The 25,426-nt window shown below is 46.3% G+C and overlaps 6 protein-coding genes across 7 annotated transcripts; 4 read left to right on the forward strand and 2 right to left on the reverse strand.

Moving 5' to 3' along the window:
- Positions 1-6,363: 6,363 nt before the first annotated feature.
- On the reverse strand, positions 6,364-7,856 carry BDCG_09070 (CK1/CK1/CK1-D protein kinase; the record flags this gene model as incomplete). Its single annotated transcript, XM_045424846.1, has 4 exons — positions 6,364-6,466; positions 6,564-7,581; positions 7,643-7,715; positions 7,845-7,856. 4 exons carry the CDS (start codon positions 7,854-7,856, stop codon positions 6,364-6,366), a joined length of 1,206 nt encoding a protein of 401 aa, XP_045273471.1.
- A 552-nt stretch (positions 7,857-8,408) lies between these two features.
- On the forward strand, positions 8,409-10,204 carry BDCG_09071 (uncharacterized protein; the record flags this gene model as incomplete). The annotated part of the gene is made up of 4 exons (XM_045424847.1): positions 8,409-8,580; positions 8,827-8,938; positions 9,571-9,789; positions 10,018-10,204. The coding sequence occupies 4 exons, from the start codon at positions 8,409-8,411 to the stop codon at positions 10,202-10,204; spliced, it is 690 nt and encodes a 229-aa protein (XP_045273472.1).
- A 2,746-nt stretch (positions 10,205-12,950) lies between these two features.
- Positions 12,951-15,786, forward strand: BDCG_09072 (glycosyl hydrolase). Its single transcript, XM_045424848.1, has one exon. The coding sequence runs from the start codon at positions 13,375-13,377 to the stop codon at positions 15,160-15,162; it is 1,788 nt and encodes a 595-aa protein (XP_045273473.1). The 5' UTR covers positions 12,951-13,374; the 3' UTR covers positions 15,163-15,786.
- Positions 15,787-16,074: 288 nt separating this feature from the next.
- On the forward strand, positions 16,075-20,516 carry BDCG_09073. Of its 2 annotated transcripts, none has more exons than XM_045424849.1 (9): positions 16,075-18,367; positions 18,453-18,568; positions 18,652-18,718; positions 18,792-18,931; positions 18,995-19,259; positions 19,327-19,427; positions 19,495-19,684; positions 19,773-19,886; positions 19,981-20,516. In XM_045424849.1, the coding sequence occupies exons 1-9, from the start codon at positions 18,034-18,036 to the stop codon at positions 20,205-20,207; spliced, it is 1,554 nt and encodes a 517-aa protein (XP_045282802.1). In that variant the 5' UTR covers positions 16,075-18,033; the 3' UTR covers positions 20,208-20,516. The 2 variants fall into 2 exon arrangements, with proteins under 2 accessions (XP_045282802.1, XP_045282803.1); XM_045424850.1 differs by having other exon boundaries at positions 17,649-18,362; positions 19,981-20,478.
- BDCG_09074 (uncharacterized protein) lies at positions 20,489-24,081 on the reverse strand. The gene is made up of 3 exons (XM_045424851.1): positions 23,552-24,081; positions 21,053-23,483; positions 20,489-20,965 (listed from the first exon to the last, which is right to left on the reverse strand). Exon 2 carries the CDS (start codon positions 22,981-22,983, stop codon positions 22,603-22,605), a length of 381 nt encoding a protein of 126 aa, XP_045273474.1. The 5' UTR covers positions 22,984-23,483; positions 23,552-24,081; the 3' UTR covers positions 20,489-20,965; positions 21,053-22,602.
- Positions 24,082-24,184: 103 nt separating this feature from the next.
- Positions 24,185-24,801, forward strand: BDCG_09075 (uncharacterized protein; the record flags this gene model as incomplete). Its single annotated transcript, XM_045424852.1, has 3 exons — positions 24,185-24,326; positions 24,441-24,561; positions 24,622-24,801. The coding sequence occupies exons 1-3, from the start codon at positions 24,259-24,261 to the stop codon at positions 24,799-24,801; spliced, it is 369 nt and encodes a 122-aa protein (XP_045273475.1). The 5' UTR covers positions 24,185-24,258.
- Between the last annotated feature and the right edge of the window lie 625 nt (positions 24,802-25,426).

Here is a 25,426-nt window from a genome sequence, read left to right on the forward strand (position 1 = left end):
GAGCGCGCTTACGCTTGCGGGGCTCCCCCCTCTTCACACTGTCATGCAACGGAACTATCCAATATACAGGACGAACATCCCCCTCTCCCCTGCGGCCGTTTTCACATGGGGTACATTCGTGGTCTCGATGAGGCCCTATGCTTTGGATCGAATCGACGATGTACGGACTATAACACGACCCCGAAATGGGAGAAGGGGATGCTCAGGAGGCGTTCTGCGCTCGTGGAGAAAAACTTCTTTGGCGCTTCCTCGGGGCTGGAAACCACCGGCATACGTTGCTATTTCAGAGCTCAGTGATATTTGGGCAAAGGTATGCATGGCCCTTGATGTTTGCTCAAGTTGTGGATCTGCTTTCTCCGTCCAGATGAGGTCATTTCTTTATATATATATTCTGCTGAAATAAGGCAAATGGTTAGCTCAAGCTCTTGAGTCTTTCCTGATTTTGACACTTTATTTCTTATAAAGTCGGTTCCTACATCGATAATGATGGAAATAGCACCTCCCAGATAGCACCTCCCAGATAGCACCTCCCAGCATTGAGACTTGCAGGCTTTCCCATTGTCGTGGCCGGTTTGTTCTTGCTGGCTCGTTGAGGCTCTCTGATGGATGCCGAATTCTGCAATCAATCAGCTTGGTCTCTCGGACATAAATGAACCTCAATCTCGCAGGCAGGCAGTGGCTGATCTCTGCTTCCCCTCAAGATGAGTGCATTTATTTTCGCAAGGGAGATGTCAATATCCAATATCATGTCAGCCTCTTTCAGCGCTTATATAGCAAAACAACTAGTAACTTATTAGCTCGCCTGACTCCTACTAACCAGGGTAACAAATAGGGCATGGCTTCAGAGCCAAATAACCCCACCACCCCCGCGTCAGGGTTCCAGTCTCTTTTCGGGAATGTTTACAAAAGGGATTTCGGAATTGGAATTATTATCTACGACAACTTCAATTTATTCTGGGGCAAGGTATCCAGAGGATATTCGGATATGTTGCTCTCTACACACTCGACGCATGTCGGTTTGGATCGGCCCCGCCGTGCCTCCGTAGCGTGAGTCCAACTTCCTACTCTATATCCCTCCATTTCCCCAAGCATGCTAAACCGTATCGTAGCTGCAATTACTGTAGAATACGCAAGAAGAGATGTTTTGGTGGAAATGATGGATTGGCCTGTAGAGCCTGTGCAATCGCAAGTCGAACATGCACTTACCCGAACGTCCAAAAGACTGTCCGAGTCCCTGAAGCGTGAGATTTCTAACACTGACTGGAGATGTTGCTATATGTTTCGCTGACAGTTAGTAGATATCTCATACAGCTCGAAGCTCGACTTAAAGCATATGAGCGAAAACGTCAGAATGATACAAGACGCCAGGGATCATTAAATGTGGCCCCCATTGAACATCAACCCCAGCAGGATCCTCCTACTGCCGCTCTCTCAGACGGCTCTGAGTCACCGACTCCAATCCAGGATGGGGAAGACATTGACGATAACCCGCTAACTGAAAAGATAGCTCATCTAGTCCTCAGTCCTGAAGGTGATAAACGTTCGTATTGCTTTTTCCTATTTACCAGTACTTCTAGGAAACCTCATACTCATCTCATATCAAAACTAGGATATTTTGGCAACTCCTCCTCAGCCAGCCTAGGGAAGAAGTTTCTCGACTTTGTCAGGTCGTTTAAGGCCGGCCTTGATATTGGAGAAGATTTCATAACCCCAACTTACAATAGCAACTCAAACTTCTCTATTCGGACGAACGCACGCCAGTCCAGGCCATCAGCTACTTCACTCCCACCTTTCCCTGTTGCGAAACTGCTCTACGCGGCGCAATATGCGTACATCGGCACAATTTTCTCGTTCACTTCGCCAGAAACATTCGAGAATAATATTCGCGGGATGTATGATCGAGAACCTGACTTTTCGGACATAAGAGACCGCCTGCGATATTGCCAAATATTCATAATCCTTGCATTTGGCCAGATGTACTCCGTTAATCAATGGACAAGTTATGATGGGCCACCCGGGTTTGAGTACTTTCAGCAGGTTATGAACCTTCTTCCTGACATCCACGAGCAGCCTTCGGTAGTTTTTGTCGAAGTCCTCTCTTTGGTTGGATACTACTTTCAGAATTTGAACCGCAGAGACGCTGCATTTTTACATGTAACTTCCCCGCTCTCCCTGTCAAACAACCTGAGATATATTTTGCTAACATATTTGACAGATTGGATTGGCGGTGCGAATGGCCATATCTCTAGGTTTACATCAGGAAGTCTCTGATGATAGCTTGGACGACCTTGCTCGGGAGCATCGTCGCCGACTTTGGTGGTCCGTTTACAGTTTAGATAGGTGTGTATTCTGCAAGGATTTTCAACCATATCCCTGTTAATTATAGTATAGGATTCTTTGCGTGAAGTCAGGTAATCCATTCACGGTCGCGGACGAGGATATAGGCGTTTTACTCCCCTCCCGTTTGGTATGTCGCTCCCACAGCTCGCGAGCAGTAGGTCCAGACTTACTTATCAATGGCTTACAGCATGATGAACCAAATCTATGCCCAGCCACCGTCCTCTTTCACTATACTGAATTATCTAGGATTCTGGGTAAAATAATGAAAAGTAAGCTACACAAAAACGGCGGTGTTAACTATCACTAATCAATATGTAGCTGTATATCGCACACCGTGCACCACAGCTTATAATCTTGTGAACTCGGTGCAGTCTATCCTTGCAGAATTGACTCAGTGGCAGTCGAATCTACCGCAGGCGCTACAGTGTGACTTTACAAAACTGGACTCTGAACTATCACGCCAGTCTGTGTCGATTTTCTTACACTACTCACAGTGTATCAATATGACAGTTCGGCCTCTAGTCTTCAACGTGGTTCGAAAATGTCTCCAGAACCATGAGAAAACGGGAGAATGGGCGGATTGGAGGAATGGCCTGCAACAGAGCACAGTATTAGCTGTGGAAACATGCATCGCTGCAGCCCGGAATAGTGCAGCGGTAATGGCTGCCGCTGCCAAACAAAACCTCATGGGTACTTTACTTGCGTCCCCTATTTCCCCCTCTTTTCCCCCATTTTTTTTCTACGCTTTAGCGAAATTCATTCTGGCTACCAAAGACTGACATAAAAACCTAGCAACATACGGCTACATGGACGGCGAACATGCCTTCTCCGCCGCGATAATCCTCGTCATGATCAACATTGCCTTCCCGCACAACGCGAGAGACCATGCGGCGATGACCCTTGCCCTCGACGTGCTCAACGGCATGGCAGAAAAGGGCAATTTACACATTCGATCCCTCCATCGCCTCCTCCTCAACCTCTACAACACCGTGCTCCCAGTATCTGCTGACCCCGACGAGGAACCTGCACCAACAACACCAGCACGCCAGTTCCTATCACCCCCAGCTGAATCTGCACAATCGGCCACCTTAACTACCGAGCCTGGGCTAGAACCAGGGCCTGAGCTAGGGTATGAAGCAGCGCCAATTCCGCTACCCCATTTCACACCGGAAGACCCACTCGCTGCATTCCTAGCCGCGCAACAGGCGGCGGCATCAACTATACCTATGCCTGGTGAGGGCGGGTTCATTGTTCCAGAGGAGTTACTCTCGTTTGAAAATCCAGCGAGTGATGCGATTTTGTGGGAGGAGGGATATGGGACTTTCGATGTCGGGATGGATTTTGACTGGGCGCAGTGGAACGCGTGAACTCTGGATTACGAAGTTTAATGATGAATGATTTTCGGCATACCGCTTCTTGCGTTGGATACATATTTATTTTGGATTATTATATCTCTGTTATGTCAATTGTAACGAGCCACTCATTGGTTCCAGAACCGTCTCTTATGTGGCCCACAATTGCTACTGCCTACGCATTGTGTCCAGAGGCATTTGTTATTTTCGCTACTCCGTACGAACTTTTTTATTTCCTATAAACTATCTTTACTTATCTCTATATAAGAATCGTCTTGCATATTCATCACTTTAGGTCAGCAACGAATTTCAAGCAACCAACAGCGCATCAATTCTATGGAAATTATCTTACCAAGGACAGTTCAACTGTATATGATACAACAGTCTACCTTCCATCTCACAACACTCCCTCACCCACTCACTTATTCCCCAGCCACCAATCAACAAGCCACAGCTTGCAAATCATCATCAACCACTTCAGAATGAATTGTCCTTGTACGCCTAGCTCTCAGATCGGGCACCCAGACAGACAGACAGACAGACAGATAGACAGGACAGGACAGGACAAGGCCACCAGTGACGTGATGGATGTCATCGTAGAAACTCCGAATCACTTCATCCAGGAAGACATGGTTACGGACTGGACTTGGTGTGGAGTATCCTTTCAGTCCCAAGCCAATAAAAATACTATGTAGAACAAACAAACAAACATGCAAACAAAACAGGGGGTGATCTTGTTTTATTCCAGCCTACCTAGCAGCTGCGAGAACAGACCACGTCAAGCTCCAGATAGAGACAGACACACCTAATAAATCACTGCGAATCCGTCCTGGATTTTTGATTGGTGATCATTGGAGGAGGAGGGGACGTTTGAATAGACAAGATATCTCAGTTTTTGGGGAAAATACGCGTACTTGTAATCAGTACGTAACTAGCAAACGTAATCCATTATTAGTTATGGTGCCGGGAAACGATTCTCGATTGGTATTTTCACAGGGGGGAAAAATATAGGGTCAGGGCTAGGAGTGACTTAAGGAAGCCGTTGTCAGGATAAGGTTGGGGGGTCTCTCGTAGTTACAATTACTTAATTAGATATAGGGAAGAAAACCTGGAAAGCCCTCACTCAGGTCGCGTCAAACATTTTTGGAATTTGGCTTGGAAATTAACCAAGTACAGTACATGTACACACATGGGCATATGCAATGTCCGGAAATGTTGTTTGATATGTTGTTCAGTGAAGCTCTTGTCATTAACTACCTGTTCGCTAGCCGTGCTGGTGTGGAAACGGGGGAAACCCTTTTTACACTTCTCCCAATACGCTCAGAACCCCTGATGCCGCTGATACCAGCCACTTTATAGCTACAGGCCCCCATCGCAATCAAAGACTACGTAGGTATAGACACCAGGACGGCTTGACGACGATACATATTTAGGAAAAACGCAGACTTGGCATTATTTGTATACAAATAATGTGGTTGAAGAGGGGAGAAACATATAAAATAGATAAATAAAACTCTGGAACGAAAAAGGGGGCAAGTAAAGAAACAATGAGGGAAACGGAAAATCATCATCTTCTGGCCTTCATAAACATCCCCACGAGCGGGTGTATCCCAACACTATTTACTATCCGATGCAGCACAATCTCCAGCGCCGCTCTGCCTCCTCGTCATTTTCTAGGCCACGCATCTCCTCAAAAAAAATTGCAGACATGCGCGAAAGAGCAAAAACAATGCAAACAATAAATCGGAAATGTGCAAACAAAGCATAAAGAACGTGTTTGACGAAATACCACCCCGGAAGCGACCCTAGCCATAAGTCCGTCGCCATGTACCCGAACAGAAGAGGTATCGGCGCGGGATTGCTCCACGCTGCGTCGAACGTAGAAGAAAACAATAATCTCGCCCCACCAATATGATCATGATCTATCTGATAATGGGGAGGCAGTAAATCATTATTCATTCCTTCTGACGTACCCTCTTCGACGTCGTAAAAGATTTGACTCGTCCCCTTTATTTCCGTCAAACGTAAAAATGCATCGAGATACGGGAAAAAGGACAGAAAAAATGAAAACTGATGACGCGGGAAAGTGGGGCTGAACAAAGAGTGATTAATGGGAAACAAAAAAAAAAGGGGGGGGGGGAACTTGGGCAATATTTCCGGAAACCTAGGGTACCAAAACTTGATAAAGCCATATAGTGGTAATTGGCGGGGATATCCGTTTAGAGAGTATGCACCACTTCCCTGACTGAGAGGTTGAACAAAATTTTCAGAAATGTCTTCATCGAAAAGCGCAACCGAAGGTGTCAAGGGACGGGGACAAAATATGTTCTGAAGCCTGCATCAGTTATTCCATGATAAATAGGTCGTATATCTCGACAAGGTTAAGATTCGTCGGTGCAGGATCAATCGTAAGAAAGTTGGCTGCGATGGGGCGAAGGGCGGGAGGGCGACGATATCCACGGACTGAAAAGAACCGATGTCGAGAAAATGACTGAGCGAATGGCTAAACACACACCATAAGAAATGGAGGGATTTCAGAACAGCGAAAAAATACTCAGGGTTTAGTGGGTGTATATGCTAGACGCTTGCACACTACTACACCACCAAAAAAGCTGAGATTTCGAAATGAGATATGCGATAAGGACGAAGGAATCACCGCTCGCAAAATAAATCAGTACCAATTAGCACCAGTACCATCATCCCGCTTCGAACGGTGGTAAGCAGCACTGGTGTAGCCAGCACCCGCATTAACACCCTTAGAAGCAGAACGTAGCCTAACGCCGAAGACTATGAGATTAGTCAGATTCTTGAATCAAAATCCCATGGCCAGCATTAGTTCCTCGGAACGGTAGATTGTTGACAGATACTCACATCCTATCACTTCCCCCAACGGCGCGATTTGTATCGGGAGTATCGACCGTTCCACTTGGGATGCGATCAACCACCTTGCGACGGGGAGCAGCAAGGGCTGATGGCTTGACCTGAGGATTGACAGGATTGCCAGGATGGCGGCGTGGCTTATCCTCATCCTCAGCATTTTGGTTACCAGTAGCCTGAGCAATTGCCTGGGCGTTCTTCTGATATTTGTAAACGGTCCAGTCAAAGACATAGTCGTATTGGAATGATTCTCGGACAAACAGATCGCGGAAGATCTTTCTGAGATAGGAATAATCCGGTTTGTCATCGAAGCGTAGAGACCGGGTGTAGTTCAAATAGACCGAGAACTCATTGGGGAAACCACGGCAGAGAACTTCGGTGGGCGTAGTCATCTTTTTCTCCATGATGCGGTCATACTTCTGTTTCTTGGTGGCAGCCTTCAGTCCTTGCCAGGGAAGAGATCCGCGGCAGAAATAGAGCATAACATAGCCAAGGGACTCCATGTCATCGCGACGGGACTGCTCCACTCCCAGGTGAGTATTGATACTGGCATATCGGGCAGTTCCAGTCAGGTTCTTGTTTTCACGGTATGGAATGTGGAAATGCGTTTTTGGGTCACGATATTTCTTAGCAAGACCGAAATCGATCACATTGACCTGATTGCCACGTTTCCCAATCCCCATCAGGAAGTTGTCTGGTTTGATATCACGGTGAATAAAGGACTTTGCGTGGATATATTCGATACGAGAGATGAGCTGGTCGGCCAATAGAAGAACGGTCTTTAGGGAGAATTTGCGGTTGCAAAAATTGAATAGATCCTCCAAGCTGGGGCCGAGCAAATCGATGACCATGGCATTGTAGTCACATTCGGTACCATACCAGCGAACGAAGGGGATGCCGACGCCACCTGCCAGAGATTTGTAGACACGAGCCTCATATTCAAGCTGTGGGTGCTTAGCCTTTACGCTCTCGAGCTTGATGGCGATCTCTTCTCCAGAGATGATATTGGTGCCTACATATCGACCATTAGATAACATGTTTCGAATACCGGTTAAGGGGGGCTCAGTACGAACCAAGATAAATATCACCAAAGCTGCCGCTGCCGATTTTACGGCCAATGCGGTACTTGTTACCGACCCGGAGGTCCTATCCAAGAGGTTATTAGTATACATGATGAGATGTCGATGTGGGGTCACGTCCGGGATGCATGTGGTTCGGTTCAAAGGAGGGGGTCGAGACCCCTGAACGCCTCGAACGAATAGGTATTCCGCTTACCATTGTAGTCATGGTGACACGAATGAAAGAAGCGTAACGATGATTTCAAGATAGATGAGAGTTGAAGGGTTTTATCGGGCAAGATCTTTCAAAAGGTTGTCGTAGTTACCAAACTGTCAGCGCGTATGTCAGGAGGTATAAGGCCGATTTTGCAAGAGGTTGAAACGGGAAATCAGGAAGATTGGCCAAGGGAGGATCGAGAATGGAGCTAGCCGTGAAGGCAAGTTAGTTTTAACAGGAAATGGATTGTGTGTGAATGATTTCTCCTGATTCAGCGATGAATGAAGCCAAAGATGGCAAGGTTGGGGTCCTCTCCAGGTGTGCAGCGCTTAGAGCAAGCAGCAGCCAAGGGAGCAGGAAGTATTGATTCTGGAGAAGCGTAACCAAACCAGGGGAGAGGGGAAGGAATGGTCTGACTCACAACACAGAGATTTTTGGAGATTTGGAGGTTGTTTTAAAGGATGAGGAAGAGGGTTGGACCTTACAGATGAAGAGGGGAAGTAGCGGTTACTTGAAGGATTTAAGTAGGAGGATGTGTGCTAGAGAGTTGGCTGAGAGCACGACATGAAAAGGGAAGTAAGTCCCTGGAGAGAAGAAGATCTCCCAAGACAGGCAGAAAACTCCTTCACGGCTTTGGACGTGAGGGTGACGAGGAGGAGATTGACGATGGAGGAGGTTGAGATGGAGAAAGTTTTGATGTCGGTGAGGGACAGGATGAGTTGGCGTGAGGTTGGAGGTTTGAGGTTTGTGGTCGGGGTCGGGTCAGGTCACTGGGCTGGGCCTCTTTCGGCCTAGCGTTGTATCCGCCCATGACACCGCTGTTACATACATACATTACACCTATACGTACTGTACATTACATCATTTAGTATAGAGGAAGCTTATCTCCGCTAACCTGGTAGGTAACATATCACGCGCGTAGCTGCCCAAATCTCGCTGCTGTGACAATACGCCCAGCCTTGCCAGTCTCGCGAACCAACAGGAAGTCAGCCACCAGCGCTTGGCAGTGTGGCACTGTGGGCAGCGTGGGACCAAAATGAGGCAACCGCCAGTCATGACACAAGGCGCGGATTCTCCCCGTACGGTAATATCACGTATGAATCTTACAGCCTAGCCGCTCACAAAAAATTGTCTCTCACCCATTCATTCAATATTCCTCTGCATGCGGCGTGCTTACGGAGTTGACTCTAGACTTATTATTATTAATTATTATTATTTATGCAAGTCGGCCCTTTTAATGGGAAAGCCAGGAAGAGCAGTCATTTTTCCTTGGCCCGATGTGGGAAGAAGCAGGATTGGGGAGTCAAAAATGGTGAAATAGATCCATCCAACCATTCCATCCATCCAGCATGCATCAATGTGTGAGGAGGTTAAAAAACTGCAGCTTCTCAATAGCATCTCCAACCAGGCTTAGAACAAGCCATCCTGCCCTGCCGGGACTATACGGAGTACGTACCAGTAACAGGAAATATCAAATATCCCCAAAAAATATAAAACCTACCTACCATTCAGGTCGAAGCTGGTTTGAAACATCCAATTCCCTGGCATGAAAAAAGGCTTGCAGGCAATGGCAATGCCTACCTATCCCATACTATACTGTCGCAGAATCCACAAGCAGCAGCCACTTGAATCCCTCGTTGCTCTCAATCGTAGCCATAAATAATGTTATTATTAATAACGACGAAACAAGGCTGCCCTTTTTGCAAAAGCGATTCTGACTTTGCAGGCCTGCTCTGGTCGGTCGGTCGGTCGGTTACTGGTCAATCCGTCGATGCCCAACAGCTCGCTTGGGCCAGGGCTGCAGCCGGCCGTGGCCGCGACGCCCAAATGGCAAAATGACAAGTTCCCCCCCCCCCGGTCACCATCATGAAGGGTTATTTGGCAAATCGCTTGCGGCTTCCAGATCACACGTGGGCTACGATTGGGCGGCTGAGAGTGTGTTGTTGTGTGTTGGTTATAAATAGAAACATTGCGAACCATACGGAGTACTCCGTACAGCGCGTACAGGCTGCAACGGCGACGGCGGCAACATCGAATTGAATTTTTCTTTTTCTTTTTTCTTTTCCTTTTCTCATCCCAACCCCCACTCTCGAAGCATGAATCGCCTCTTGTCGCCTCTTATTTTTTATTATTATTTTATGATACGAGAATATCCTCTTAGCCGAGTTTGCAGATTGATTCGGCGAAAACTTCCGTCGTCTGGTCGGACTTATTCCTCTGTATTCATGCCAGAAACGAGGCTGGCAGCGCTCAATTACGCAGTAGTTGACCTGACGGAATACCCCGCTCATACAAGAGCGGGACGAGGATCCCTAAAAGGACATCCGCGATTCCTCGGTGCCTCGTTATTGACCAATTGACTTTCATACTAACTTAATAAAACGCTGGCTAGACGGATGGGTTGTTCTAGAAGGGCGTCTAATGGAAAAAAAGATCTATCTAGGTTGTTGAGACTAACTATTGCTTGAAGCTATCCGCAACAACCATGAATATAATGATGCTAATCATAATGACGCTTGAGTATCCTTTCTGTCGTGAGCTCCGTTGAACATCCAGACAAACCTCACTTCCCATAAATTTCCTCAGTTTTCCGCATGAAACGCGATAATACGCCCTGTGGCAATCCCATATATCCAGGATACAGGTTTGCCTTGTATATGGTGTCGGATGTGTGGTAGTAGCAACCACCTACCAAAATCTTTGGTATGTACGTATGTACATGTACATGTACATACATGTACATACATACGAGAGAGGCAACTAACGGCTGTTTTTCATTCATGGGAGCAGCTGATTGTTCTTCCCTTCTCATCCGTTCTCCTCGCTTTCGAGTTACTCCCGGACTTGCTCTAGGGCGCGTGCCAATGTTTCACCTTCCATGTATACCTTACCCTTAGGTACCCCCTGGGTGTTCCAGGATAGTCAAACACAAATTTCGATGCTTCAGTTCCCAGGCCTTAAAGAGAAATCCTGGCAGTTTCCGAGAACCAAAGGCTTGAGAGATCTGATATCACGTGCGGAGCAGCCCTTCCTCACTCTCAAGAATATTTCATTCAAACCGTCGATCCATCATCTGATTAGAGACGGCTTATCAGACAACCCGAATCAATCATAATACTCGTCCTGGTGACGTAATTTCTCTATGGGGGTTTAGCGGTTAGAACACACAACATTGGCGATGGCATCTGGTACTGCACCCTGCCCTGCATCAGATGCAAGTCCTTGATCATCACACTTGTTCACGCCTCAAAGCCCCGAGGGCATCATGGTGAAAGCTATCATTCCCCATCATCAGCATGTCAATCCACATTGACTCATAGGGCGTCGGATCGGATATGAAACGATTTTTTTCTCCGTGCTCCCGTAACGCCTGCTAACCCGGGCGAGATACCAGAAGCCGCGTGTATGGATGAGATGTACACATAACGTCTTGCCCGCGGCTGTGGTGTGAGGAGCTGCTGGAAATCCATCGCAAATACTGCCCCTTCCCTCCTCGTTCACGTCTCAGATATCGATGTATTTCCCTTCAATTGAGCCAGGATGATTTCTCACGACCAACGGGACTGCATGCATGGTTAGCCTCGGTAGGGATAGAAGGGGGGATTTCGATTGTCAGCTTGATATCCAACGCGGGTAAAATACCCTTCTGGATATGAATGACTTTCTGGACACTCAGTTGTCCTGACGCTATCTATCTATCTACCATTTGACCTACCTTGTTGTAGACTATAGCTTGGATTAGACAAGCCAACACCGCTGCGCTCATTTCCACTGTCCCCTTCACACCAGCTTCAATGAGATGGGTAAAATATTGTGCTCACAATGACAATGCTACTTCAGCGAGTTTGCCATGTTGTTTCTAGACTGCTGCCCACTCATCACTTGTACGGAATACTGAGCAAACAACTGATGAGCGCTGAGAGCGTGATGGCTAACCCTGTGCCGGTCACAAGAGCAGTCCATTTAATCCTCCAATTGTAGCCATTGACTTACTCCATAAAGGGATGGTTGAAGGGGAGAAGATCATATGAGGTTCGGGGGTGGGTATACAAGACTATGTACAGAAAAAAGTGCTTATGGGTGAGTGATGAAGCGGGCAGGGGAAGTATTAGAACCCGATGTTGTTAGATGCATGAGGTGGCCGTTTATTTTTTATTTCAACTTAAAAAATAGAAACTTGATAAAGGGCAATGCAAACTTGATATGCCAAGGGAAATCATAATGATGCTCAAACATCTATCTTCTCTGTCACCTATATGTATATATTGTGGTCAGAAACTACTGCTTAAGATGAACCTCGCAGCAGTCCCAGATCATCTGACCTTATCCAGCTTGATGATGATGATGTTTAAGATTCTGGATTTGACTGCCTGTTAGCAGCAGTGTTAAGCCTCACACTCAAGTTATATAGTTGGGCAAGGGGATCTCCTTGACCCATCTTCGGGTTCTTCTCTACGTCGTGGTGGTTTCAGCAAGGCTTAAAAGCCACATTATCCGTACAACACTCTAAATGGCCTCTACAAGCCCACTGATAATGTTGTTTACCTACACTTTCGTTCCGAACACGTATCTTCCACACAATGCTAGGCTAAGTTACAACTGCCATAACCATCCACACAGTAAGCAATTACCAGGTAAGTCCATCATCTCTCAGTCAGAATGCCGCCTGTGCATATCTCTAATACAGCTGTGTTGAACCCAGCCACACATACGAAGAGTAGGTAGGTAGGGAGGAAAAAGACTATCTGCAGCTAAAATAAACATCACTCTGACACCCTTCCAGGAGAAAACCACTGAGAAGCCAGTAGGCGCCATCATGGCTGGATCAACGCATGGTTAGTTAGGTTATGGTCAGTTAAAATCACACGAGAGAACAGTAGTATCTCTACACGCAGAGGATTCTTTCCACAGCCGCGGGTTAACTACCTTACCTACCTTATCCCCCTACTGTGTATATAGGAGTATAAAACCCAGCAATCTGCGATGTATCAAAAACTTTGACCTGCCAAGGGTTGGGTGGAGAAACTCTACTCCGTATGCTGTAGTAACTAAAATACATCGCCAGGTTAGCCCTTTCAGGGGTTTCAAGTACGGCACCAACGAGAGCGCCTTTTTTTATTTAACTTGTGAACGATCCCAATTTTTTTTTTTTTCCTTTTTCTTTGAACAAGCCATTATTCACTTCCCATCATAGACCGCCGCAAGCATCATGTATGCGAGACGCGTTTGCTAGGCGCTAAGTTAACTAGCTCATTAGCGCTGGAGTCGGCAACGCAAGACGACCTGTTCTAAAAAGAAACGAGGCACATTGCCAAGTTACATACATGACTGCCATCGTCCTTGTTATTATTATACCCAAGTTTTTCTTCTATTGTTGTTATGTGGTTTTCTTGCAGCAATCCCTCCCTGTCCAAGTAAGGGGAAGGGTCAAGCATTTTCGGCAGGCCGATATGATAAATTACTACAACCGCAACGTTGAATCCTTGCTCCCTTTGTCCTCTCTCTCTCACCCACGACCGCTCATTCAACCATGATATATCAAAGGAGATGGCGGTATAAGGTTATCGCTGCTTGTTTAATTTTGCTCTTTTACCTCTATTATCTCAACGCACCAGAGTCCTCGACGCCATATGTAGATGTAGTAACCGACCCTGTTACTGTTACTAAGGAACCATGGACGCAATTGTGTCATGATCCGTCGCCAACATACAATCCACCTAATCATAACCGATTTAAATGGAGGAAACTCCGTATTAAACACCCCGTCACTTCGTTTATTCAGCTGCCAACTGAAGCTCCATCTCCACTACCGCCAATCCAGCATGTTTTTGAAGCACAGGCGGCTGAACGCACCGCATTGCAAGCCCAGCGCCAAGCCGAAGTGAAAAAGGTATTTCAGCGGGGCTGGAAATCCTATAAACAAATGGCATGGCTCCATGACGAACTCTCGCCAAAATCTGGAGCACCGCAGAACACGTTTGGGGGCTGGGGCGCGACTCTTGTTGACAGTTTGGATACCCTTTGGATCATGGGCCTGAAAGACGAGTTCGAGGAAGCCGTTGCTGCCGCGGCTACTATCGACTTTAGCCCAGAGAAGACGAGTCAGGAGACTATCAATATGTTTGAAACGACTATCAGGTATCTAGGCGGGTTTCTTTCTGCCTTTGATTTAACGGATTGCAAGGATAGAAGGTTACTGGATAAAGCTGTCGAGCTCGGGGACATGATTTATGCGTCTTTCGACACAAAAAATCGAATGCCCGTAACCCGCTGGAGCCCGCAGAAAGCCATGAAGGGGAAAAAGCAACACCCTGCCGACAAAGGTATCATCGCCGAAGTAGCATCGTCGAGCATGGAACTCACACGCCTCTCCCAGCTCACAGGTGACATGCGCTGGTTCGACGCAATCCAGCGTATCACCAATATCCTGGACGAACAACAGAACAAAACAAACCTGCCGGGTCTATGGCCGGTAGGCTGTAGCCCTCTTTCTGCCGATTTCACACGCGACTCGACATTCACTCTGGGGTCCATGGCCGACTCGGCCTATGAATATCTCCCGAAGATGTACGCCTTGCTTGGGGGGACAGATGCCGCAGCGCAATATGCGAGGCTATACAGCCATGCCATGAACACTGCTATGGAGCACCTCTTTTTCAGACCCGTGGTTCCTGATAACGCTGACATTCTGGTCTCTGGCCAGACGCGTGTTCCAAGCGCTTCTTCAACCCCACATCTCGAGCCGGGAGGTCAACACCTTACCTGTTACATCGGTGGCACACTTGCACTCGGAGGCCGTCTCCTCTCCAACAAAACACACATCGAAGTCGGTCGTAAACTCACTGACGGCTGCGTTTGGACTTACCGCAATACTCCCACAGGCCTTATGCCCGAGGAATTCCGCATGCAGGCATGCGATTCATCCTCAAGCTGCGAGTTCGACAAGGAGCGGTGGAAATCCGACCATGGATCCCAACATCCCGGTTTTACGTCCATCAAGGACAGTCATTACAAACTCCGCCCGGAAGCGATTGAGAGTGTTTTCTACCTCTATCGTATCACGGGTGATCCGAAGCTTCAGGACGTGGCGTGGGAGATGTTCCAGGCGATCGAGAAGCATACGCGTACAGACCTGGCGAATGCTGCCTTGAGGGATGTAATGGACCCAGACCGGGGCAGGGAGGATAGCATGGAGAGCTTTTGGTTTGGGGAGACGCTTAAATATTTCTATTTGGTTTTCAGCGATCCGGGCTTAATCAGCCTAGACGATTTTGTATTTAATACAGAGGCGCATCCGTTTCGGATTCCCAAGCCGTGAATTTGGCAGCTTAGCATGTGTTTTCGGATCTGCTGTGTAATTATGTATAGAATGGGTAATCGGATATATTTTGTGTTAGCGAATTAAGATGGGAAGGTGAGAGTCGGCAACGACTGGCCCTCTCGCGCTTCAAATTCGTTTGGACGAAGGATCGGAAGCAGGATTGAGTGTGTGGCATAAGGAGGCAATGGTACTGGGTTGAACCACCCCATTTCATCTTATACGGAGATATCCTGGATATATTCGGCGTGTCCATGATATCCGGGTCGATCTTGTATCTGTGACCTAAAGCCAGTATGAACCAAGCCGTCCATTGAAGCCTTGTCCAAAGCCCACGCCATGCATACCTGATCTTACATTCAAGAAGATGTAACTTACCCAGGAATCATCTCACCATCGTTGAGATATGGTGGTTCTCAAACGAGTCTCTTGCACTACTGCTTTGGCAGTAGATCTTTTGAGCAATGGTCTAAGCTGCAAAATAATGATCAGGAACTTACTGAGTAACGTGAACTATAGTGATGAAGGATAAGGAGCCGTAGTAAAGGTATAAGTTAGATCTGCCAATATCCTTTGGGGTTTGGGAAGAATTAATCTCATGAAGTACAAAATCATAGAAAGCGGAACTAACACTCTAACGTTGGATTTTAGCAATTGTGATTGATGATGCCGCTTCCTCCCCAGCCTATATATTTAACAAACTTCAACCCAGGGTATGATGACGGCTTGAACTTCCATGGACCAGGAATCGGAAAACGTAATATTTTGCTGCCTGGACTAACTATTACATCTACTTCAGGCTGTAAAAAGAAAGAAATATTCATATATTGTAACATACCATGGTGATCTCATTTAACTCACACAAAACAAAGTCTGTTGGACTTTGCTAATATTGGTGATATTGGTAACTAGTTGACTAGTTATTTCTATGGCTTACGAATATTTGAAATTTCCAACGTTGGGCACCTTGAGGCTTTATATATATCACAATATTTCCATGGGCAAATTGCGGTCCAAAGGAGAGACACATCATCCAATGAGGCTATTGCCAGATAGCACAATACATATTCGGGTTATCATCTACTACGGAAGGTTTTTATTTATTTCTCTGAGGTGGTTATTATTTTCTCTGCCGCAAGCTCTATAATTGCCTGAGTGATCCATGAAGGATGAGGTTAGTTTTTGTCTCCGGGTTCACGGTGCTCCAGGCATTGCTTCAACGTTGATTCACGGCCCAGTCAGCAATGCTTTACCAGAAAGCCTTGCGTGATAGTTCTAACCCTATGTTGAGCATGGTTGGAAAGATCCAGAAGGTGAACCCACCGGTTTACCTTCGCTCCATTCCGATTCCTACGGGGATGTGCGCACTAAAAGCTATCTTGACGCATATTCGAGAAAGTTTCTACGTTTGACCAGCAAACCCCACAGACTCCACCTGGGTGTCCTCAAACACGGAGTAACTAGTTCAACTACCCTGGAGATCCGCAGCTGAGATCCGTCCATTCGACTACTATTCATGTCTGAGACTCACCGCGGGAATGACAAGCACAAGGGAAACCACGGTGTTCAGACACGCCACCTAACCATCTGATTCACCGGTTCTGCTTCATACACATGCTAAAATCCAGCAAGTGGGATCATACGGCAACATTGTGAACCACGCATGCAAGATGAATCAACCCCTTTTGCGATAAGCGCCCGGTTATTGCTACGTACAGAACGATGGCAATTGCCCTTAAGTCAATTTCCGTCATGTCCCCTGCTGCTAGTCAACATGATATGTTATTTCGCAAGGTTTATTGCTAGGGGTTACGGACCCGCGTTGGTGAAGTCACCGCGGAGTGGAGCTCTAGATTCCGCCGCACTGAGCACGTTCTGGGGATTCCCTCAATAGTCTGCATCACCAGGAGGCAGGAGGAAACCCCGGGAAAATCAATCATCGGCGCTTTCGGTTTCGACCCCAACAACAATTATGGTTCTGGAAACTTTTCCATGACCAGTGGGATTGTATGAACTCAGCTGCGGTATGCTTTGCAATCGTATTTTATAGACATTGAGACAGAGAGGGAGCAACTTTCGGGAGAAAAAACGTCAAAACTGGATGTGTGAAGCGCCGAAACTCCATGGATTTGGCCTAATTGGCGGTGCTCCTGGCCAATAATGGAATCCCTTTCGTCCCCAGCAGCCCCCGTATGCTGGCTGCGGTTGAGCTTAATCCCAGCCCAGGCGAAAATCTGTCTAGCTTAGTTATTCTAACCCGACTTTGGACGGCAAACGATTACGGGGAGAGAGCTGCAGAAGAAATGTCATCTCCTGGTTCTCATCCTCATCTCACCGCCCACACGAAAAATCGCAGAACCGACTGCTCTGCTTTTAACTAGTTTCCTGCTGTATCACTGCGCGAGCAACATCTTTCCCTAGCTGCTTGAGGACTACCTACTTCCAACTTAGATGATTATTTCCCCTTCCAAAAGATGGGCTCATCCCAGCCCCACCACAAGTTACAAAGTTACAAGGTTACAACTCCAGCATTTGGATGATTTAAGCCCCAACTGCTGGGCTGCCAAGGCGCTAAATGAGCTTATCTCCACCATATCAAACCTTAAGTGGCATGGGGCAGAGGAGCAACCAGGCTGGAGGGTGCTTGTGAAGTGGTGAGCTTGTTGTGAGTTGAAGTCGCGAGCCGGAGGGAGATAGCTGTTGCGTGATCACACATTGTACGACCATGTTGGAGTGCGATTCGAGTCAATAAAGCGACGGGCAACAGCAGGGCCTCGGTTGCCACTTGCCCCTGTGAACCCCCCCACCGTATGTTTTGCTCTAGGGAACCCCACGGGGTACTCGAGCTTGACAAAATCTGATCTAGAATCTATGGCGGTTTACCTATATAACGTGGGGTGGCCTGGATGTTCAGCGTTGTCGCCCGCAAAACAGTTTTCAAATTACCTTTTTGCCTGCTTTGAGCAATCCTCCAACATGATTGACGAAAAGAAGTCCCTCTCTGAGGCGGAGGGCGCTGCCGGCCTTCCAGACTTCAGCCATATCGATGAGAAGAAGGTTTTACGGAAAATGGACCTCCGGTTAATTCCAATCATGTCGCTTCTTTATTTACTTGCTTTCCTTGACCGGGGCAATATTGGCAACGCAAAGATCGAGGGATTGGAGGCGGATCTTGGTTTGTCTGGTTCACAGTACAACTGGTGCCGTAAACTTACCCTCCTGCCCCTTTTTTTCTTCATTTGTGTGGATATTGGGCCTTAAAACTAAGCATGATAGCTTCGTACTTTCAGTGACGGTCTTCTTTTTCCCTTATGCGTTCTTTGAGCTTCCGTCAAATCTTGTTTTGAGCAAGATGCGGCCCTCGATTTGGTTTCCATTGATTATGGTCGCGTGGGGGCTTGTAATGGTTCGTAAATGTGACCCCTTAGATGTCCAATTTCTTCTCCACGTTTCTCTGGTGTGAGTATGCGTACTAATCTAAACCGATAGACCCTGATGGGAATTGTTCACAACTATACTGACCTTCTAATCGCTCGCATATTCCTCGGTCTTGCTGGTACGATGAACCCTCTCCCTTCCACTTGGTCTTCTTACTCTCTATCTCCATGCTAAGCCGCCTCGTTTTATAGAAGCTGGTCTTTACCCGGGCGTCGCTTTTTACATTACGAAATGGTATTGTCGACATGAAGCTCAGCTCCGGCAAGCTTTATTCTTCAGCGCGGCTAGCGTAGCTGGCGCGTTCTCTGGCTTGCTAGCTTTCGCAATTGCCGTAAGTTCATGCCCTGCTGTATGCGCATTCCATTAGCCATTTATTTTATTAACTTTGTCAAAGAAAATGGATGGTATTGCTGGACTAGAAGGCTGGAGGTGGATTTTCATCCTAGAAGGCATTCTCACAGTAGTCGTCGCTGTTTTAGCCTTCTTCGCCATTCACGACTATCCAGAAACCGCCAAATTTTTAACTGAGGAGGAAAGAGACTGGGTTATCCATAGGTTGCGGTATCAGTATTCTGATAACGCCGTGGACAAGGGAAAATTCCAATGGAAATATGTCAAAGATGCCTTGTTGGATTGGCAAGTGTACCTTGCCCTAATCAGTAAGGCTATCGAATTTCCAATACACGCCTCTATTTATCTTCCAATAACTAATTAACCATTAATTAGCCTGGTACGGAATCGTGTGCCCACTGTACGGCATTTCCTTCTTCCTGCCGACAATCATTAAGGACTTGGGTTATACTTCCTCAACGGCGCAGCTTCTGACTGTAAGCTCTTATTGTCACTGAAATTTTGTTCATCGTGTTGAAGAAAGAGCTGATGTTATTCCGTTAGATCCCCATCTACATCGTCGCTGCATTAATCGCTGTTCTATCCGCGTGGCTGTCTGATAGACAGGGTCAACGCTCACGCTTGCTTTTCTTCCACTTGCTATGCATTGCTGCGGGTTACATAGTAGTTATTGCTGCTTCAGGAAGAGGTGTCCCGGGTGTTGTATATTTCGGGACATTTGTGCTCGTATCGGGTGAGCTTTTCTCGATTCGGAACCCCTATCTACCCTGCTTCTAGGGTGATTATGTTTGGCGGGTTGCTAACAATCGATGATACTCCAGGAATATATCCCGCTCTTCCTGGAACTGTAACATGGTTGAGCAACAACTTGGCTGGTGACTATAAACGAGCGTCTGGTATGGCGATACAGATTGGTATTGGAAACTTTGCTGGAGGTACGTAGCGCAGGGAAAGAAACACAGGGGATGAGCAAAGACAAAAAATACAATCCGCACAGATCTGCTAACTTAAGTTGTTTTTCCACTATAGCAATGGCTTCCAACTTCTACCGAGCTCAAGACGCCCCAACATATTATCTTGGCCACGGTGTAGAGCTTGGATTCGCAGTTTTCGGCCTCCTCGCCGTCATTGTCCTCCGAGTTGCCTACCAGAGAATCAACAAGAAGAGGGAAGCGCTAGCGCTCAAGCACAACTATACGCCCGAGGAGCTGAGTAAAATGGGAGATCGGGCGCCAACTTTCAAGTATATGTTATAGAGAGTTTGCGATTTTTCTTATTTCCTCGGTTTTCCTCTTTTTCGTTTCCTCACTTCAACATGCAAGGTCTTGCAGGGTTACGGAATTTACCAAAGTAGTTAATATACACGATATTGGATTTTTGGATAGAGGTGTTTTTGTGACGACTTGAGGCTATTTTGCACGATTGACGATTAGAACAGAGCTTGATGCCATAGAAATAGATAGATTTGGTTTTATTCAATTACTTATTCAAATGATATTCAACGCGGGCTACTCCCTAACTCGTTCCAATCCAGCTTCGTCAATCCTAGAGTATCCATATCCTGTTAATATTGGGCGAAGGCTGTGGAGGATTTAACTCATAATGTAGGCAGGTAGGCCTTTCAATATCACCGCATGACCTAGCTAAACCCTAAAATCAATCCGTATAGGCCTGAGCTGAGAGATAGGACAAAAAATTTAAATTTATCTAGTTTCATGCCAGCGAGGCCTAGGTAAGAGGACAGATCACAAAACGCGAAAAGTCACACGCTGAGAATGAACCCATTTTGGAGTGTTATGATGGCCGGGTAGGACAATAGTGGTATTGCAAAAGTATTCTTCGGCTTTTGTATCTAGCTTTGGTAGCATACTAGGCAGGAAAATATCAATCGCCTCCATACTAGGACTTTTATATAACTTATACATCAAGTAGAATGACAGTTTCATCTGACCCATACAGGCGCGCTTGTCCCGTCTCGACGTTCTCCAACCACATATTCAACTCCTCTGTAGCTCTGTAGTATCTATTAGCCACTATGCCTTTTATTCCACAACAAGAAGAATACATATATATATCTCATCTCTTCAGGCGGAATACGTACCACTGAAAAAAACTGACCCCTTCCCTGAAATTTTATTCCACTTCTTAACAGCAATAGGCCGCATTGCCTAGATTTCTACAACACATCCCTCCACAATCTGCGGATAGTACCTTTTCCAAATAAGCGGAGCAGGTATAAACAACGAGAGTACCATGAGGCCCGATTGCACACCAATATTTGCCTGGTGGCGAGCAGGCCTCGCCGGCGGCCATTGAAACGAAAGCAGCGATGCTTGCGAGGACGAGGAGGCGCATTTTGTAATCGTGCAGTTTGGGTAATCGTTGGGATGGGGGTGACTGAAAAGTTGAAACTGATAGAGGTGATTTTGTGTGGCAGAATTGTGGACGAGAAGTGGATGAAATAGAGAGAGAATTGACTATACAAAGGAGAAATAGGGAGATTTTTATATGATATACTCAGAGGGGGGAAGGGGGCAAGACGGCGAGAAAAAAGAGGTTTGGCACGAAACGATGAAATGGGAGCTTCAACATGCAGCCTGCATACAGCTATAAAATAACAGGTGCGCGGTGAAAACGAACCACTTGGCTCTCAAAGATTGCCCACGGCGCATCTCGATGCGCGAAATTATATGAACCAGTCCAGTTCTTGTGCTCAGGGTGGTCAACCGATTGTTGCAAGCCCAGCCAATATTACCGAAGACTTCCTCCAGACAACACCTTGGCACGCCAGTATGTCTCTTTCGAGTGCACCGCAATGACAAAGGGCTGCAGTATCATTTAAGAAGCCAAGCCATCGATTCATATACAGCAGTGGAACGCAGAAAACACCAAGAAGTCGAACCAACAAATCAACGATGTATTCTGTTTTCGAAGCAGTTGCTGTTACCAGAATCGCCGCACCGGCATTCATATTATCTTCTGGTTGGGAAACTAACACCCACAACGTTTCCCCTTTCCTTTGACTTTCATTTCTTTCGCATGCATGCATGCCAATTTAACCCACCGCAGGTATAACCATGGAACATGCGACTCCCCGCATCCTATCACATTCTGTAGATCTCCGGGAAAGCAGAGTTACTAGCTGCCCTTCTCAAATCTTCAGAAAATTTCGGTCGAAAAGTTATCTTCGGCTGTTGTTCAGCAGCGTTGCTAGTGTCACTGAAGTTCAACTGCAACGGCATCATATAAGTAAATCTAGGCAATAAAGTTGAGTTCATTGTTCGTATTGTAAGGTATGCTGCAGCACTGTGCAGCGCACCATCATCAGCGTAGAGTGCGCATATACCTCTGCGTATATATGTATATGTATATATATATATATATATTTATATATTTGCTGCATGTAGTTGCAAAATGTACGTATGTTAGCACAAGTATTATGAGCCGAAAACTGCTTTCCTAGAATCTAATTAGTGATTATAGCGGTGAACAATTCATAAAACCGGAGCTAGTTCTCAAACAGACTTCTCCATTCATGATCAATTGAGTATGTTATTATGTCTTTGTGGCACTGGATGCTGCTTAAGATATGTGGTTGCATTTCTCTTCTGGACTCAGGCTTAATTGCGATTTCGCCCTACCAAAAACCAACTACAGGTACATGTGCATGTAGTTGGTGAAAGAAGTGAAGGTGCGATTATCGCAATTGTTCATTTTTGACAGGGTCATGGATATTTGAGCTTTGTTGTCTAGTCCTTTCCACCAGCCCATCAACCAAGGCTCATAACTATCCGATAGGGTCGTATACCAGCCATCAGGTAAACCAGCACAGGTCCTATAGTTATGCTTGCAATGGGGAGGGTTGGTAATGAGTACCAAAAGCTTTTCGCTTTCCGCAGTGATGGAGTAGTATGATGATGTGCAGTGGCAGTGCCGCCATCGGTTCACTGAGCCCGACGAAGTTATCCTGAGTGGTTGACTTGCCTGGTCCACACGCATCAACGCCACAAGCACATCCACGAAGCTGCACATTTCGTGGTCATTTTTAGCGGCCTCTCAGTTGGCAATTTGCTGGAGTTCAAGTTGCAGTGTTATTATTTCCTCTTCTTTCCAACCCGCGGAGTTTCGGAGTGCGCTGACTAAAGGTCGCAGGGGGCTGGCAAGTAGCGCGTTTCCCCTAGCCGCGCTAAACAGACAACTAGTTTATCTTTTTTCATCCAACAGGCGCAGAGCCGACGATTCGCCCTGGCAGTAATATGGTTGCATTCAGCTTTCACCGTGCTAAAATTTGAAAAAAAGAAGTTGGGTGGGGCAACTCATGCACCACAATAGCTGGCAAGAGACAGCGTACCATTGGACTGACATCATTGCACGTTGCAGGCAAGCTAGCTATGAACATCTCAAACATGGGACAACTCAAGAAGTACGAGCTGCACTACCTGTAGTCATCCATAGTGTTTCCTTGACTATTGCTCCTAGGGAGTGTACGTCATTTTGTGGAGGACGGATATCAATGACGTCCACAAGTCTGCCTATTGAGATGTTAATAGGGTTCAACTCCTGTACAGCCACTAGGCATTGAGAAACACTTTCACTGCACCTTCTGGATTCCTTCGTCCCGTTCACCTGGTATTCATATCTCGGCTTTGATTCACCGTGATTAAGTTCAACAAGACAGCGCTGTTGTTTCGCATGGGGGAATATGCAGATGAGAACTATTTCCCACCAACCTCAGCCCCAAGGCCGACTTTCCTTGCAAATTTTAGAGCAAGCACTAACTAGGCTTGGGGGAAAAAAGAAAAGACTTCATCAAATCACCTCCCCTTGGCCAAACTCACTCCGGTAAACCAGCGGAGCTGCAGGCCCTAGCTGAGCTGACAGAAGGCCCAATGAAAGTTTAGAGAGATGAGGCAGAAAGTTTCAACCAAATAACTTCGCGCCAAGAAGATGGGACAGCTTCAAGATCTACAGAGCACTTGGATGTTAATTTAAAGAGCTTGAAACCCTAGAATGCGAGAAATTATTCAGTGGTAATCACCGCTGGAACATGCATAGATAGGGCATCCAAAACTTGACCTATTAATAGTGTCCTTCGGCAGTTGAGGAAAGAGCTCGGGGCTGACAGTTTTGTCGTGGCAAATTTTAGTGAATGGATAGTGCCTGGCATCCTCATTTCTAGCCCCTGACAGCTGAATAAACTACATGATTCGCAACGGCAGCACTGCGATGGTCCAAGAAGACTAAACTTTGAAACCATGTTCATCAATTTAACCTCCAAAACCATTTACCGCGAGGAGACTGGATTTGATGAAAACCTTAAGATTGACATCAATTTTGCAGAGATGGAGCTCATTGCAGTCCTTAAGAAGTCAGAGGTATCATGAATATTCCATGTCAACTATTTTGACAAGCCATGGGCTTTGAAAGTTGTATGTGCTTTCAGCAAGGGTGCATTTCAACTTTTCTACTTGCTAACAATGCAGACACAGTCTTCACAACAATGAAGATCCTGAATACACCAGCGACAGCCTTCGCGATTTGAATCGCGCTCACTGTCAAATCAGAGCATATTGCAGCCTGAAGCGGTTAAAAATATGTGATGATGGCTTTGTATGTACCACAGTTTCTATTGCTATATGATTGCTATAAACACGACATTAATTTTCCCAGGCAATTCTGATTAAGTACCTTCCAAATCCTCTTCCAATGAACTCCAACACTTATAGCAAGAAGTGTTTTGAGAAGGTCAATATTAGCATTCAACAGATTCATTTGGCTTTGATTCTGCATAATGATCCTTATTCAAAGAATGTTTTGATTGTTCCTGGTGATCCTGAAAGGGTTGTTTGAATAGATTTTGATGTTGCAATTGTTTACTCTAATGAAAACTGCTTGTTTGTTCTCCCAAATAACGCACCCTTCCTTCTGACAATTTCAGAAAGGCTGACAAGCTCCACAGGAAGAGAATCAAAGGGATGGCCTGCCCCCAAATTTCAAAAACTACTAGAACCATGACTTGTTATCCTGCACATAGATCCACCTGAAAAAGGGGTGAAATTATAGGAGCTGCCAGTCATTATTTGCCGCACTCATACATCTCAGAATACCACAGTCCTAGAAGAATAGCCAACTGTTCAGGTTCTTTTTTTCCCCATTGCATAGACTGTGCAAGCTGGAGTCGGCCATTTCCATCAAGCTGCTTAATGAGTATCAATTCAGTATCTGTCAAGACAAAATCATACTGAGTGTTATTTTGTTTCATGTAATAGTTGATGTGTGACAAAACCTGGTAAAATTCCCTTTGTTTTGCCTCATTCAATGCTATTTCCCATGACACTTTTAGGTTACTGAGACAGTGGTTTGGCAAAGTACCCAGTAGGCTGCCTGTCAGGAAAAATGCAATGTCTGATCAATGATACCTGCTGCATCTCCTATATTGATTGTCATAGGAGTAAGATGCAGATTTGAGAGCTGA

Source organism: Blastomyces dermatitidis (assembly GCF_000003525.1).
Source record: "Blastomyces dermatitidis ER-3 genomic scaffold supercont1.13, whole genome shotgun sequence".
Taxonomy (NCBI): Eukaryota; Fungi; Ascomycota; class Eurotiomycetes; order Onygenales; family Ajellomycetaceae; genus Blastomyces; species Blastomyces dermatitidis.